This window comes from Lolium perenne, chromosome 6, assembly GCF_019359855.2.
Source record: "Lolium perenne isolate Kyuss_39 chromosome 6, Kyuss_2.0, whole genome shotgun sequence".
Classification (NCBI taxonomy): Eukaryota; Viridiplantae; Streptophyta; class Magnoliopsida; order Poales; family Poaceae; genus Lolium; species Lolium perenne.
Window position 1 is genome coordinate 71,097,438 of NC_067249.2, and position 14,566 is coordinate 71,112,003.

A 14,566-nucleotide genomic window follows, 5' to 3' on the forward strand; every position below is an offset into this window, starting at 1 on the left:
GATGATGGATTTCTTACTCGCCTTCCTTGCGGTCGGAGCCTTTGCGTATGCGTCCGGTGTGTACCTATCTTGCCGTTCCTTTCTCGGCTTCAACTTGTACACGGACCGTTTATTCTTCACATACTTTCCCAATGGCACTTCCTCATCATCCTCATCCACCTCATGTTCACCTTCGGCCTTCAAATAGAACAAACAATGAATGGACAACTAAAGCAAGTAGGAACACATGGTTACATTGGCGATGTAATACCTCATCGGAAACCTCATCGTCACGGGCAGTAGAGTTGGAGTTGTTTTCATCATCTTGGTCGGAGGGCGAGGCGGACCTTGATTGGGACGGCGTCATAATCTCAGAATCACGCCAACCAAGTAGGTTCGACAACCGACATAACTTCTGGCCCTGGCGCTGAAAAACCAGCAAATGGTCAACATGTGGATATTAAAGATGCAATGAGCAACTAGAGTATCATTCTATGGACGAACCTTCACAAATTCTCGAAATGAACTCTCGCCCTTCTCACCATGTGGAAATGACTCCAAAGCGGTCTCATGCTCAACTGCTTTCTTCTGGATCTCCGTACGCTGTGATGCAAACAAATGACCTCATCGAAGAAGAGAAAGGCAAAAAAGTTCCATAGTGAAAGGACAAACAGAAAGTAAGATATGTTACCACAAAGTTCAGCATTGGAGCAAAAGAGGTTTGGCGCCCTTCCCTAACAAGCTTGTTGTACTTGAGGGTGGCAATATCATCGAATATCAAGGGCTCTTCCCAAATCTCATGCCCATAAGCGTCTGGAAGGATCTGAACACGAGTGTTGTCAAGAAACCAATGGAGGTACTGGTTGAAAGCATCCTCGCTATGTTCTTCATATTGGATTCCTTTCGCTTTCTTCTGTTCCTCCACGCGCATGAAGAATTTCTTCACATGTTTCTTATGAATGTTGTGCCAATCCGTCTTCTTGCTCCTCCTCCTGTCAAAGCTGCGAATGGAGAAACCCATGTCAATGATGCGAATGGAAAATACATCAATTTACAAAAAGAGCTACAAAGGAGGTCTCCCAGTAAAGTATTGTACTCGTGTCCTTCCATTCAGGCGGGCAAGGCTGAAGTAATCCAAATTGTCTCATAACCCGCTGTGGCATATGATGCTCAACGGCCCACATGCATACCAAGGGACAATGCATATACCAAATAGGAGCTTCCGCCATGCAAGCCGGGTTAAGTGTGAATGTTGAAGCGTTACCAAGCTCCGATCAAGGACCATATGGCTCCCATTCCACCTAGATCGTACCACAATGATGTCAAAAATAAAGTTACAAAAACACCATGCATCGGACTTATGGGATGAAAATATTCACCTGCTCCGGTGTTAGGTTATCAAACTCGTTGGTTTAGGTCTGATAGGCCGCTACTGGGTCGCCACTGAACTGGGAGACAATGTCCCAATGATAAGCCCAAGTGGGTCGCCGCAACTGGTTGCCGTGATCATTGTAATTCTTGTAATCGAGAACACGAGGCCTTCCGTCAGGGAAGCGCTCCCAGCTCCAAATTGATAGAAGAAGCAACGGACCACCAATGCAAGCATCCTTACCGATCCTGCAACAAGCTTCGTCCAACTACACAAAAAAGGGAACAAATATTAGTCTTGTCCCAAAATGGAGATGTAATGTAGAAATGGGTTAGGGTTGATACAAGTGATTACCTGGCGGTACAAGAAGGCCAATGCCGCCGAACCCCAACTCCATTTAGTCTCCATTTTGGCTAACGCCTTCAACCAGTGCCACTGAGCGGTATTCCCACTGCAGTCAGGAAATAGAGTTCTGGTGATAACATACCACACATACACACGTGCGTATAGCTTAATCACATCACGGCTGGCTCTCTCCGGGCATGTCTTGAAGTTCTGTGAGATCCAAGTGAAAGTAGCCCCAGCGGAGACCCTTAATTTCACACCCCTCTTGTTTATAATCTCACCAGGAGCCTTGCCAATAAGGTCAAACATCTTGCCACGCCAGTCTTCACAAGATGTGTCGATACATAGTGGCTTCCCCTCAATGGGGAGTGCAAGTATCATCGACATGTCCTGCAAAGTCACGGTCATCTCACCGGTTCGGAGGTGAAAACTACGCGTCTCCGGTCTCCAGCGATCAACAAGAGCAGTGATGGCGGAAGGGTTCATGCTCGGTGTCCGCCAGATCACCATATGGATGAATGGAAGTAGACCTAGCGGCTCGATGTACTCCGTGTATCGCTCATCGTATGGCATCTTCTGTAAGGACGAGGCCTCGTGACACCTAAGTCTGAGGGGTCCAAAGATCTACACAAATAAAAGCCTCGTTATTACATATGCATATAGCATTGGAAAACAATATGTACCACTAGGTTTATTTCTATTACCTGCTTCTTCTCGGACATTAAGTACGCACAGTGTCTAGTATCGTAATGAGGTTCGAGAAGCGACATCCTACACATATGTGAGCAATAGTAACAACATAAGAGCTAATATGTGAGCAAATGTGACAAAATATAAAATAATATGTGACCATGTCACTACAAAATCTAGCACACAAGACCCAAACAATATTAACACAAATGCTATTCACATCCTACAAAATTAAAAATGGGTATAAATTTCTAGATATCTTGATGAACTAGGGTTTCCCAAGACCTAGTATGTGAGCATTTGACTTCAAAATCTAGGCCACAAAAAAACTAAACAATAGTCACACATTTGCTATGTCCATGCTACAAAATTGGTTTCTAGAACTATTGATGAACTAGGTTGACAAATTTCTTCACATTTTCGGATAAAATAGATGGGGAATGGGAGGGAAAATACCTCCAAGGGTGGGGAGCAAGATCCCGGATTTGAGGAGGGAGAGAGGGTGGATTGGAGGAGGGACAGAGGGGACAGCAGCCGCCGCCGCCTGGTGCCTCCCGAGCCTGGAACCCTAGAGAAATCGGGTGCTTGGGCTGGCTCGGGCGGGCCTGGGCGGCCTTATGCGTGCGCCAGTGCCGCGCCACCGGTGACGGCGTTGCACGTGTACGTGCCGCGCCCTTAGCCGGGCGTTGCACTTCCGCGCACCGGGGCCCGCTAGGCCACGCTGGCACGCCTGCCACGCTGAGCCGGAGGGCGTGACACTAAGGCTTGCAACGCCGTGGTTGCAGACGCGGGCACGCGAGGGTTAGTTCTGCGAAATAGTTTCGCCGATGGTGCATTTTTTACATTCCTTTCGCACAAGAGTTATTTTTATTGAATTTGCCGGATCCGGTTAGCAGTCAAACTAGGCCTTTTCTTTTCAGAATCCGTGGAGCCAAGAAACAAGAAAGCGAGCAACCCGAAATTCCTTGGCTTGTCTATTGTGTTCGGTACTTTTCTCTTGCACAAGCACAAGAGAGTTCGGTACAATCGAGAGCCGGCGCTACCGCGCATCGACGAAAGGCTTCTGCGGATCTTGCGGTCGCGGTGGTATATCCGCTCGGATATCCGTCGCCCCGGGCGGAATTATGCTCCGAATCTTCCTCTCGCCGGCGTGGCCCGTGGAATAGATTAACTCGCGGCGCCGCAACTTGTTCGATTAATTATACTCGGCGACTTGCTTGTATACAGTATACTAGTACTGTATTGCCATGAGGACGTATCCGTTTCGTCGTCTTCATCGTTATCGCTTAATAACGATGCACGGAAAGGAGAAAGTTCGCTTAGACTCGCTGGACAAATATGGGTAAAAAAATTCGTGGACCATCGAGAATTCAGCCATTCCGTGGTGCCACTTGAGTTGAAATAGCCGGCAATCTCACCAATACATTCAATTGGATGTTTTCAAATCATGCTTTAATTTGAACATAACTCTCACAATATATTCTCTCAGTTTTGCAAATTCAACAATAGTTGCGCACTAGTCACAGGACAAGTATTCTCAAAATATTTTAGGTGTAAGTGATATTTTAGTTGTTTGTGGTTATCTAGTTATGTTTTTTTTTTATCACATAAGAAATATTACACTATTGCTCAAAGATTCGTCCTAACAGAATGTAATACCTGAGATATTTTGAAACATAAAGAGTATCTTGTAACATAAACTAGTGCCCAACATCACGTTCTAAAAGATGGTACGAATACAAAACAATAATAATCGAATGACTACAATAGAAACAACAAATGACCGGACCCTTAGGCCCGCCTAGCTTAGCTGGAAAATCAAATGGGTAGGAGCAGTCACCACCAGGGGCGAAGCTATGTTGGGGCAACCCATGCCGTGGCCCGCCCAGCCTAGCCGGAGAATAAATTTTTCGCCCCATGGATTGGTGAAGCCCGGCCCAGTAACAACCTAATCCTTCCGTTCCGCCCAATCTTTCTCCTGTAGCTCTGCCGTTGTTCACCATCAATTTAGAACTGAAGAATGGCAATGCTACCTATTCTATATTATGATCCAGATTCTCTTGGATTTTGCATTTCTTTTGCATAGTGGATCTTAAAGTTTGATAATTAGATGATTGGTTCGATTCTTGTCCCAAAAGAAGACTTATTTTATCTGGACTATGGATTTCGGCCCACTTCGATTTTCTACTCTTCCCGCGCCTTTGACATTCAAAGATGTGGTAACCGAATGCATATGTTAGAAAAAACTTGTGCCATCCTTTGTAGAGCAAGGCAAGCAACAATACCAGGCTCAAAGCACTTCCTGACCACAAGTGTTTGGTGTTCCCATTCCTTTGTTACTTATCTCAGGAGAATATTTCTTGTTCGGCTAAAGAAAGATCTAAAGAGCAACAAGTGTTTCCACAGAAGTTGTCGATTTGTAGAAATCCAGCTTTCTCATCACCAGTGTGTGAAGAAAAAGATTTATAATGCTCGGAATGAACTGACTCCATAAACGTAAAAGAAGCGAGATCTAAGAAAAACCTCCCATTTCATGGAAGGACACCTTTGGGTACCCCTACTATTTCCCACCCTCCCTATAACCTCCAACCGAATGAGATGCGCGCCATCGCCATTCCCCACGAAGAGTCTCCGAATATTCCCTCTTCCGCTTCCCACGCTCCCCCTTCTTCTTCTCCTCCTCATCCCACCGCGAAATTCTCGAGCGATTCGATCCAATTGTCCTTCCTAGTTATCCTCACGGGTTCGCGATGAAGTTCGGTAAAAGCCTGAGCAACCAGATCGAGGAGACGCTGCCGGAGTGGCGCGACAAGTTCCTGTCCTACAAGGACCTCAAGAAGCGGCTCAGGCTCATCGCCGACGCTGGCGCCGTCGAGCGGCGGAGCAAGCGCCAGCGCGTCGAGAGCGGGGGCTCGCCGCCGCCGATGACGCCGGAGGAGGCCGGATTCGTCTGCCTCCTCGAGGCCGAGCTCGAGAAGTTCAACGCCTTCTTCATGGGGAAGGAGGAGGACTACGTCATCCGGCAGAAGGTGCTCAACTCGATTCGATGCAATTCAATTCCTGGCTCTTCTTGGTCGCGTGCTTGGATTGATCCGATTTTTCTGCTTCTGGGGGCTGGGGGATGCAGGAGCTTCAGGGCCGTGTGGTTAGGGCGGCGGAGACGGGCTCCGCGGAGGAGCTGATGCGCGTGGGGAAGGAGATCGTCGATTTCCACGGCGAGATGGTGCTGCTCGTGAACTACAGCGCTCTCAACTACACCGGTGAGCTTTTCTTCTCATTTTTGCGCATTGTGTTTGGTGTTGCTTACACTAGTGGAAGTTTGAAGCGCCATGAAACATCCAAGCCCAATTGGGCAAAGTGGTAGGCTATTTTCAATACAAGTGTGGTTCCCACTTAAGTTGGTAGGATATTTTATATATATACGTGGTCTTGGACGACGTGGACTCTTAGAGTTGAACGATTTCGAATCTAGTGGGACCATTAGTTGAACTATTCCGAGTCTAGTGAGACCACTAGAGCCACTTGACTTGTAGTTAGATCGTTATAATATGTACATATGTGCATGTGCTATCTCCTATTTGTAAATAGTTTCCTTATTTTGTGATGGCTCCCACTTCTAAAGTAGTTTTGTCTTATAGCACCGCAGCTACTCGGAACCGTGCTTGAACTATTTTTTCGGGAGGATGACGCTGATATTTGGAAGTTTCATCGTGTGGTGCTTTATAGTTTGCATCGAGATATTCTATTGTGCAAAGATATGCTTTTGAGAGCCGATTTAGTTGTCCAAACAAGCACTCAACATTATCTCCTGTTATTCTTCTCAATAGGAATAGTGTAGCACAATGGGAATACTGGATTTTTGTTAGAACAAGGTCTGTCAATAAAATTGGTTCCTTCTGTTTGATGGGCTTCCTGTAAAGAGGTTATTGTTTGTGGTTACTACTGATTAAAGTTCTATCCTTTCTAGCATGGAGTTTTGGACAAATTCAGAGAAATTGATGATTTCTGGTCTACCGTTTAGATGGGTATTTTCTTTGTTGTAAAATCTGTGGTGCTTTTCTGGCCTCTAGTGACGTATTTACATAATGTAGAGACATTATACTCCATGTGAAGAAATTTAGTAAATGCATGAATTAACATTGTAAACTTTTAAAATTAGTATGTAAGGGCACTAGGTTGAGTTGTACAACATGATCACATCTTCTCTGCAGGCTGCCCTTATTTTTTGTGTTTCAGATGCAATAATAGGTTGTATGCTTGCTAGTATGGCCTTTTTCAGATTCTACATTCTTAAATTCGTCTCGCATTTTTATGTTTCAGAAGAAGTTACTCGCCAGTCTCTGCTATTTCCTTTGTGCTGATGCAAGCTGTATGGCATCTGCACTTCTGCAGTTTTTTCCCCTGACATGTTAATATATGATTTTTCTTGTAAGGTAGATAAAATGCTTTAATCAATAAAGATCTTGCAGTACTCAGTGTGTAAACCCTGGTCATTCCAAGATGTACAGATCTACTCTAATTAGACTAGCACTAAAACACAGATGTATTACGTTAAATGAAAATAATTTACCTATTATGATCATTAATCATGTGAAAAGAAAACGCGTTTAAACATTTCATATGAATCAGTAATTACCAACTATGCTTATGCTTTATGCTACTGTTTTGCAGGATTGGTTAAAATTCTCAAGAAATATGACAAGAGGACCGGTGCGCTGATCCGCCTCCCTTTCATCCAGAGGGTACTGCAGCAGCCCTTTTTCACCACTGACCTTCTTCACAAGCTTGTAAAGGAATGTGAGGTGATGTTGGACCAGCTCATACCGGCAAACGGACCTTCTGTACCAAGGGAAGACCTTGAAGAAGAGAGTGACAGCGACGAGAAGCCTTCAGAGCCCATCTCATCTTTGGCCAATAGCGGTGGAGTCCTGGAGCTGGACGAGATCGAGGACATGAGGGGCATGTACATGAGGAGCACGGTGGCCGCGCTCCGGGCGCTGAAAGAGATCCGGAGTGGGAGCTCGACGGTGAGCGTGTTCTCCATGCCTCCTCTGCACGGCAGCAATGGGCAGGAGGAGCAGGAGAGGTGAAACGAGATATTTGGGAACGTTTCATCAGGAACAGGAGATTTGCTCTCTCCTCTGTCTCATGTAACTCGGTTATTGCTTAATCTATGGTTGGAGGATGCTGTAAATGAGGTGGAAAGAGGATCAGTATACATCCATAAACAGTGCAGTTTACTTTTGTTTGTGTTTATGCGAGTAATATGAACATCGTGTTTTTTTTATTCTTGTGTTTATTAGCACATTTTTTGTGTTTGGAGAAAAACTATTTGTACTCCTACACTCGTCTTATACTCGTCATGCTGATGATCATGTTTGTTTAGGGTAAAGCTGGCGCTTTATTACGAACGGGATGATTGGGGCAGATTGCCCGCTACAACTTCAAGGATTGTACATTTCCTCTCCAACTCTGATTAAAAGTCGTTCGACATTGTACGATGGGAGTTCTCGCTTGATCTTCTCCGAGATAGATTATGAAATTGGCTCTCGACCATGTCCCGAAGAGGAACGGAGGAACCTACAATACTGTACAAAATTACTATTTTACACATTACAGACGCCTGCTGCAATATTAGTGGTCTGGAGTTAGCACTGCACACCTGCATGATTGCAAATTTACACATACCGACCTTTATTTGTTTTTGGCATCGAGGGTGCAGTACTAGAGATCGTTTTTTGCACCGAGGGTGCAGTACTAGAGATCGTTTTTGGCATCAACTTGTTCCCCGTTTAAACGTGATGAGATGAATGTCAAGATAAGTTGTTTCTATGGGAATTTATAGCATAGAAAACAAAAAAAATCTAACGCAACAACGAATAAATCACCAAGATCTAATCTAGGAGGTGTATGTAACGATGCAGTAGCATGTAGCAATGCGATAATTTGATCTGCGTACCGTTGCAAATCGGGTGCGGAAGCTTAATGGTTGGTGTCAATATAGACGATCATGATCCGTTCAATTTTGGCGATCCAACTCGATCAACTCCGTTGCTTGTGCAGCGGTTCCGAGGTGATGCAGACGTACGGCTTGACGACGTCGGCTCCTTCTTGTTCCAGCAAGTTGAAGTCTAGGTAGAGAGATCGCTCCGGCGTGACGATGAACTTGGTGCAAATCCGGCAGGGCTTCACCAGGACTATCTTTTCGGAGTTCACCGGAATTAGGGTTCCGGCGAGATTCCGGCGATCACCGGCGGAGGTCTAAGGACCAACGGAGCTAAACAATGGAGGACGGGCGACGACCGACGTCGGCGAGGTGGCCGGCGACGAGCGGAGGCGGCAAGGCGGCGGGTGGCCAGCGGCGGCGCTGGGCGTGGGGAGCTCGGGGTTGTGTGGCTCTTGTGGACTTGTGATGTTGTGAACATCCCCGGCTCCCGTATAGAAAGGCTCGGACACGAGAGGCCGTAGGATCTCTGGATCCTAGTTGGACTCTCGGTCAAACCTTGTCAAACTTATATTGGAACTAAATAAGAAACACTAATAGGAAAAGCCTCATTAGTGGCGTACCAGAAAGTATATTCTGTGGCGCATGGATTCTGCGTAACAGAAACTTCGCCACAAAAATAAGCATTATGTGGTGCACCTGCCCATGCGAAGGTGCGCCACAGAAATAAGAGGTTTTGTGGGGCAGGTGGCCCAGGTGCGCCACTGAAATAGGTGCGCCACTGAATTTCATTCTGGTGCGCCACATAATAATGTACAGGTATATTCGATTTTGTACTGCCTGGTGTAGATATACATATTTTATACAGGTTTATATACAATATACAGGTTATACAGATATAATATAGACAAATATAATATCAAAAGAAGCCTGGTGACCGGGTGTATACGCGAGCACGCATCTATTGGTTGACACGTGTCACATCTAGCAATCCACGGTTACCATCATTGTTGGGTTAGCAAACCACATCAGCACTAACAACACGTAGGACCCACCTTTTGAATTTAAAATAGTGGGCCATATGCACTTTCAAATCACGTAGGACCCACGCCAAGTACGCTTAGCGCTGGATAAGACAACGTCAAGGCAGCAAATCCAATTGACGAGAACTGGATCTCAACGCAGATCGTGTGGCATCTAGAGGGTGCTCACGTATACACCTAGTCACCAAATCCCCTCTCGATATAATATATCAACATTATACATCATCATCACATACTTAGAGCCCGATCGAGTTAAACATATAGCTCCATACAACTCATAATCCATGCAAATTAAGTTCATCATCTTGAGATACAAATGAAGTGATACCGGCCGCCGCCTACACTAGGATGAAATAGAGTAAAGCCGCGACGATGGTGAGCAAGAGCGAGAGCACAACGAAGGTCTTGATCTTGCTCTTGTTCGACTGGTGCTACCTCCACTTGGCATCCGCCTCGTGTCTAGTCGGATATCCTTTGTAGCAGTTGCCGCTGAACTTGTGCACCTATTTCTTGCAGTCATCTCACTCCTCATAGACTCCTGGAACCCATCTCTCGAACACGACGTAGTACGTCATCTCTATGGACACAAGGTATATTAGTATATAATGCAATGGAAAGAATAAGAGAGTTCACATGCATACATATTCACAAGAATTAAAGCAAGAAAATAATAATAAACCTAAATGATATATAGCATCGGTATCACATAAGTAATCAAGTTCAATGACAACGACTACAATAGTAATTGAAGTCCAACACCGACGACCGTTTCGAGCAAATTAAGCAAGTTTAGTTTACAACACACTACACATTGTCCATCGATTCAAAGTGATGGTAGGCACACCGGCCTCGATCAATGAGATGTCTTCTTCAGTGGCTCCGGGAACGGTTTGTACATGTCCTTCGTTGTCCACGTCCTTCCATCACCCTGCCTATGTAGGCATTCTTCGATATCTCTCTTACACAACCCTCTGAGATGGTGTAAGAGCCCCGATCTGTTGCATACATCTTCTTGGATAATTTTCGATAGCTTTACTTGGATGCGATGGAAGTCTTCTCTAAGATCAGCATTGTTGATCTCCCCCGCCATTTTAGTAGGGTCTCTCATACTAGGTGGCAGACTCATCATCTCTGCATCCGCGACAAACCCTTTAAGGTGATGGAGGACATAGAAGGCCTCCTTCATGTTGTCAGCTGGCTGCTTGATGCAAAGGAAGTCGATCACATGCTTGAACCCGAGCTTGCTAGTCTCTGGCCTGATAAATTCACCCTTCTTGTCGAAGATGCCTCCATTTTTGGAGTAGCCAAGGATAGCCTCATCGAAAACACTTATTCTCTTATAGTCTTTCTTCGTCGTCGTATTCGACGAGTCAAAATACTGGGCTAGTGACCATTTCGAGCAAAGGATGACGGGTGTGCAGTATTTGTCCCTACTCAACACATGCAATTGAAATGGAATGTTGGAAAGGATTGGCAATGGAAGAAATATATAAGAAAGCATAAGTTACGATGGCTGCGAGTGGATGTGTACTTACTCGGGAAAGTGTGGTGACCCTGCATACCACTGCATGTTTTAGTATGCCAGTCGTTGATATAATATTCGCGAAGTACCAATCCGCAAATATTACATCCCTCAGAGTAGTACAACAGAACATAGCTGGTCCATAACTCATTCATACATTATTACAAACCAAATATATACATCATCTTGGAGCTCCTCCTGGGTCCAGAGAGGAATACTCCTGGGTTCGAGGTGAACCCGGCTTAGCTTACAATATAAAAGTCTGAGCAGGTTATACATTTATTTCCTTCCGAGCTGCTAAATACTAAGGAGTTCGTACTGCTCGGTTACTACTAACTCTAAGGTATTTTAGGCTTGGTTTCTTTCTGATGTCTCCCAGTTTCCGTAGACAATGAGATAGTCTACGCCTTCTATTCCGCCTGAGAGGTCAGGCTCCTCATAGTAGATCTCATCGGCTCCACTTGGTAAATCAGTTGTCTCCTCGAGGTGGTTCAGACATTCTAAGCAAGGGATTATAAGAGGTATGAGTACGAGCGTACTCAACAAGTTCATATTAGGAAAGAGGTGTTTAATGCACTAGCTACGATACTAGACCAGAAAGTCTAATACCAATGCATGTTTTAATAACCATTTCTTCAAAAGATTTCTTTTATTCAGAAGAACTATGTCCGTCAGCCTTCACCGGTTTACTAGAACTTCATGGAGTTCCTTTCCGGCAGCGTTCGCAGTTCCAAATCCCGGAACAGGGAGTGACAGGTCACGATTCATTACACTCTGCAGAGGTGTGTTGCTTTACCGATAAAAGATCTTAACCTTGGTGCCAACCGGGCAGCTTTCCCGTCCACACTGTCTTTGGTGTGAGGCCCGGTATGAGGTCTTATCCAATTATACTCCTCCGCTACCTCGAACACCCACCCTTTGTTGCAATCCCCGACCCTGGGTCCTCGCCGGTGCATACCTCTATGGATAGCCCCCGACCACGACGTCAATTCAGGGCTCTACCATAAATTACTTCGCCGGTAGATGCAACCCATCATAGACCGCATTACCGTGGGGGCTTGGGGCTCCCCAACCACTCCGCTTGTCCTTCTCTGGATCAAGTGACTATGGTAAGCGCATCCGTTGATGAACAAGAGGTGGAAGTATAATTGACTACTCCGTCCCACTCCAGATCTTATGGTTAACACGAGTTTTACGGCACAAGAATCACTGGACGACATTTGTTGTTTAATCCTATATGGATATAAACTCATTGCAATGGAACCTCCACCATATCAACACATATCATGGTTCCATTGCCCACCACATAGGCATATTCATAGTTATGAAAATAGTACTTTTGCTTTTCATGCAAGAGTGATAAGTATAGTACTTTGCAAGTAATTTGGTAAAAATACTGAAATGACATGAGCAAGCGATGAACTTGCCTGAAGACTGCAAAGTGTTGCAGTTGGAAGGTGTGGACTGACCCTTGTCCTCTGTTTCTGAAACATAGCATCATTGTCCGATAAGGGCAGTGGTTAAATAAGCAAATATGGATGCTTTTCAGTTTTAGGGTTTAGTTCCCCCCCCCCCCTTCCCGGTGTTTTATCATTTCATGTTAGAGGTGATTACTAAGAACAATTTCAAGATGACTCCTCAGGTGTAAATTACTACCTTGGAATATTGCCAAGGTGTTTTTAAGTCCAAATGAATTTATGGACTTATTTTATCATTAAAAATATAAGGGTTGATTTTTAATGATAAAGATATTCATTTCTTGTATTTAATTATGACATAATTTTTAATTTTCTCAAAATTTCTATTTCATATTTTATTATGATAGAGAATTTTACGCTGAGTGGTTTACATATTTTTATTTATTTTTTTAGAGCTATATTTATTTTCTAAAAATCCTGGAAAGATTTACTTAAATGATCAATTTTGAAATGACCATAATGCCCCTGTGGGCCCCACCTGTCAGGTGGCCGAGCTAGTTAGGTTGGACTAGCCCGTTGGGCTCGGTCCAACCGACCCAGTCGCCCCCGTAGATGCCTCCCCTGCCTAACCCTAATCTACTCGACGCTTTGGCGACTCGCGTCGTCGTCGCCGAATTACTCCGGCCGTCTCCGGCCATCCACGGCGACGTGGTTGGTCACTTGCGAACCGCCCCTCGACGGCGCACCCATTGGTCCGCGTCGATTTGGGTTTCGTCACCTCCTCCGTTCGCCCCCTTCTCGTCTGCACGCATGCACGGTTCCGCGGTGATCTGGTGGTCGCCGGTGTTCCGAGGCTGTGGCGCTGCCGCGAGCCTTGCCACGGTGGTGTGGTGATGCGGCGAGGCTGTGCCTGGCCTGGCTGGGCCTGGCGCCGCCGTGCCCCCGGCGTGTGTGCCGCCGTGGCCGCCATGGCTGCGTCCTTCGATCTGCTTTACCTATAAGTGCTCCACCGCCTCCTTCTCTCTTTCTCTGCTCTTCTCTTCCATCTACTAGCTTGAGCTGCGGCTGTTTCTCCTCATGGAGAGACCTGTCGTGCTGCTGCTATGGCTCTTCTATTGTTGTGCGTATGCTGCTGGGCTCTCTGCTGCTGACATGGCTTGCTGTCTTTGTTCATCCTTGTGGTTGTGCATGTTACTGTCTATCTAGATGCTCTCCTGGTCGATCCTAGCCATTACTGTTGCTTCATCCTTGTGCTAGATTTTGGTTCTGGCCCTCCTGGCTCACTACTCTGAGTAGTTCTTGCTTTTAGCAAGTGCCAGTGCCCTTGGTGTGTGAATCATTGTGCTATTCTTCATAGAAATGCCCTGTTAAGCATGACTATTGCTAGATAGCTCCATCCATGGATGGTTTGCTTCTGGATATGCTTGATTTGATTATCTATGATGCAATTGTTGCTTAACTGTGGCCATTTCATCTAATTGGTTCATGTATTGGTGCTAGGCTTGAATCTAGCATGCCTCAGCATGCTCTAGCAGGCTCTAGCATGCTCTAGCAGGCCTCGATGATCATGTGGTCATCAGCTGCTTGATATGTGCTTGCTATTTCCCTGCATGTGCCTGTCTGTTGCTTGTGAAAGCAATTCTGTTTGCCATTTAATTAATTTGATGCACCTAGATGTCTCTGTCTGAGCTATATCAATTACTTGTTCTTGTCAGTGAAGCTTTGCTTCCTAATTCTGACAGACAAACATGATCTACTGATGTAATGGTGATTCCTGTGCATCCTGTGCAATATAACTGGATGGAAACAAACATGTGTTGGCACCTCCTGTGATGCTTGAACTCCTTGGAGTGACTATAGGCTCCTCTGGTTGTCTTTTATGTGTGGATGGGTAGTTGTTGTGACCCTAGCAGAGCTTGGCCTGCTAGTGATGGTTGCTCCTACCATTTTTGTATGCTTATGTGCAATACTATTGGTAGTTATTCAAGTGCTTCCAGTATATTTGATGTTGAAATAAAAATAGACATGTAAATGTCTATATTCTGATGGTATAGCTAGCTATAGGGTGCTAGGTGAGTCTGGGTGGCTAGATAGGGATTCAATCCATGCTGGATTTCCTTGGTTATGTCACTTATAATTCTGTTGACTTAATCAGTGTTCCCTTGGATGCTTTCCTAATGGATTTTCCCTTATTTTGCTTGCACCATATGGCTGAGTGCCAAATGATGATACAAACAGGGTATCTCAACCCTCTGG

The 14,566-nt window shown here is 45.4% G+C and overlaps 2 protein-coding genes across 2 annotated transcripts; one reads left to right on the plus strand and one right to left on the minus strand.

Annotated features, from left to right (window-relative positions):
* Positions 1-1,391: 1,391 nt before the first annotated feature.
* Positions 1,392-2,415, minus strand: LOC139832424 (protein MAIN-LIKE 1-like). The gene is made up of 4 exons (XM_071822183.1): positions 2,398-2,415; positions 2,201-2,317; positions 1,703-1,981; positions 1,392-1,616 (listed from the first exon to the last, which is right to left on the minus strand). Exons 1-4 carry the CDS (start codon positions 2,413-2,415, stop codon positions 1,392-1,394), a joined length of 639 nt encoding a protein of 212 aa, XP_071678284.1.
* Positions 2,416-4,978: 2,563 nt separating this feature from the next.
* On the plus strand, positions 4,979-7,670 carry LOC127307643 (SPX domain-containing protein 1). Its single transcript, XM_051338385.2, has 3 exons — positions 4,979-5,412; positions 5,511-5,643; positions 7,055-7,670. The coding sequence occupies exons 1-3, from the start codon at positions 5,134-5,136 to the stop codon at positions 7,471-7,473; spliced, it is 831 nt and encodes a 276-aa protein (XP_051194345.1). The 5' UTR covers positions 4,979-5,133; the 3' UTR covers positions 7,474-7,670.
* The last annotated feature ends 6,896 nt before the right edge of the window (positions 7,671-14,566 follow it).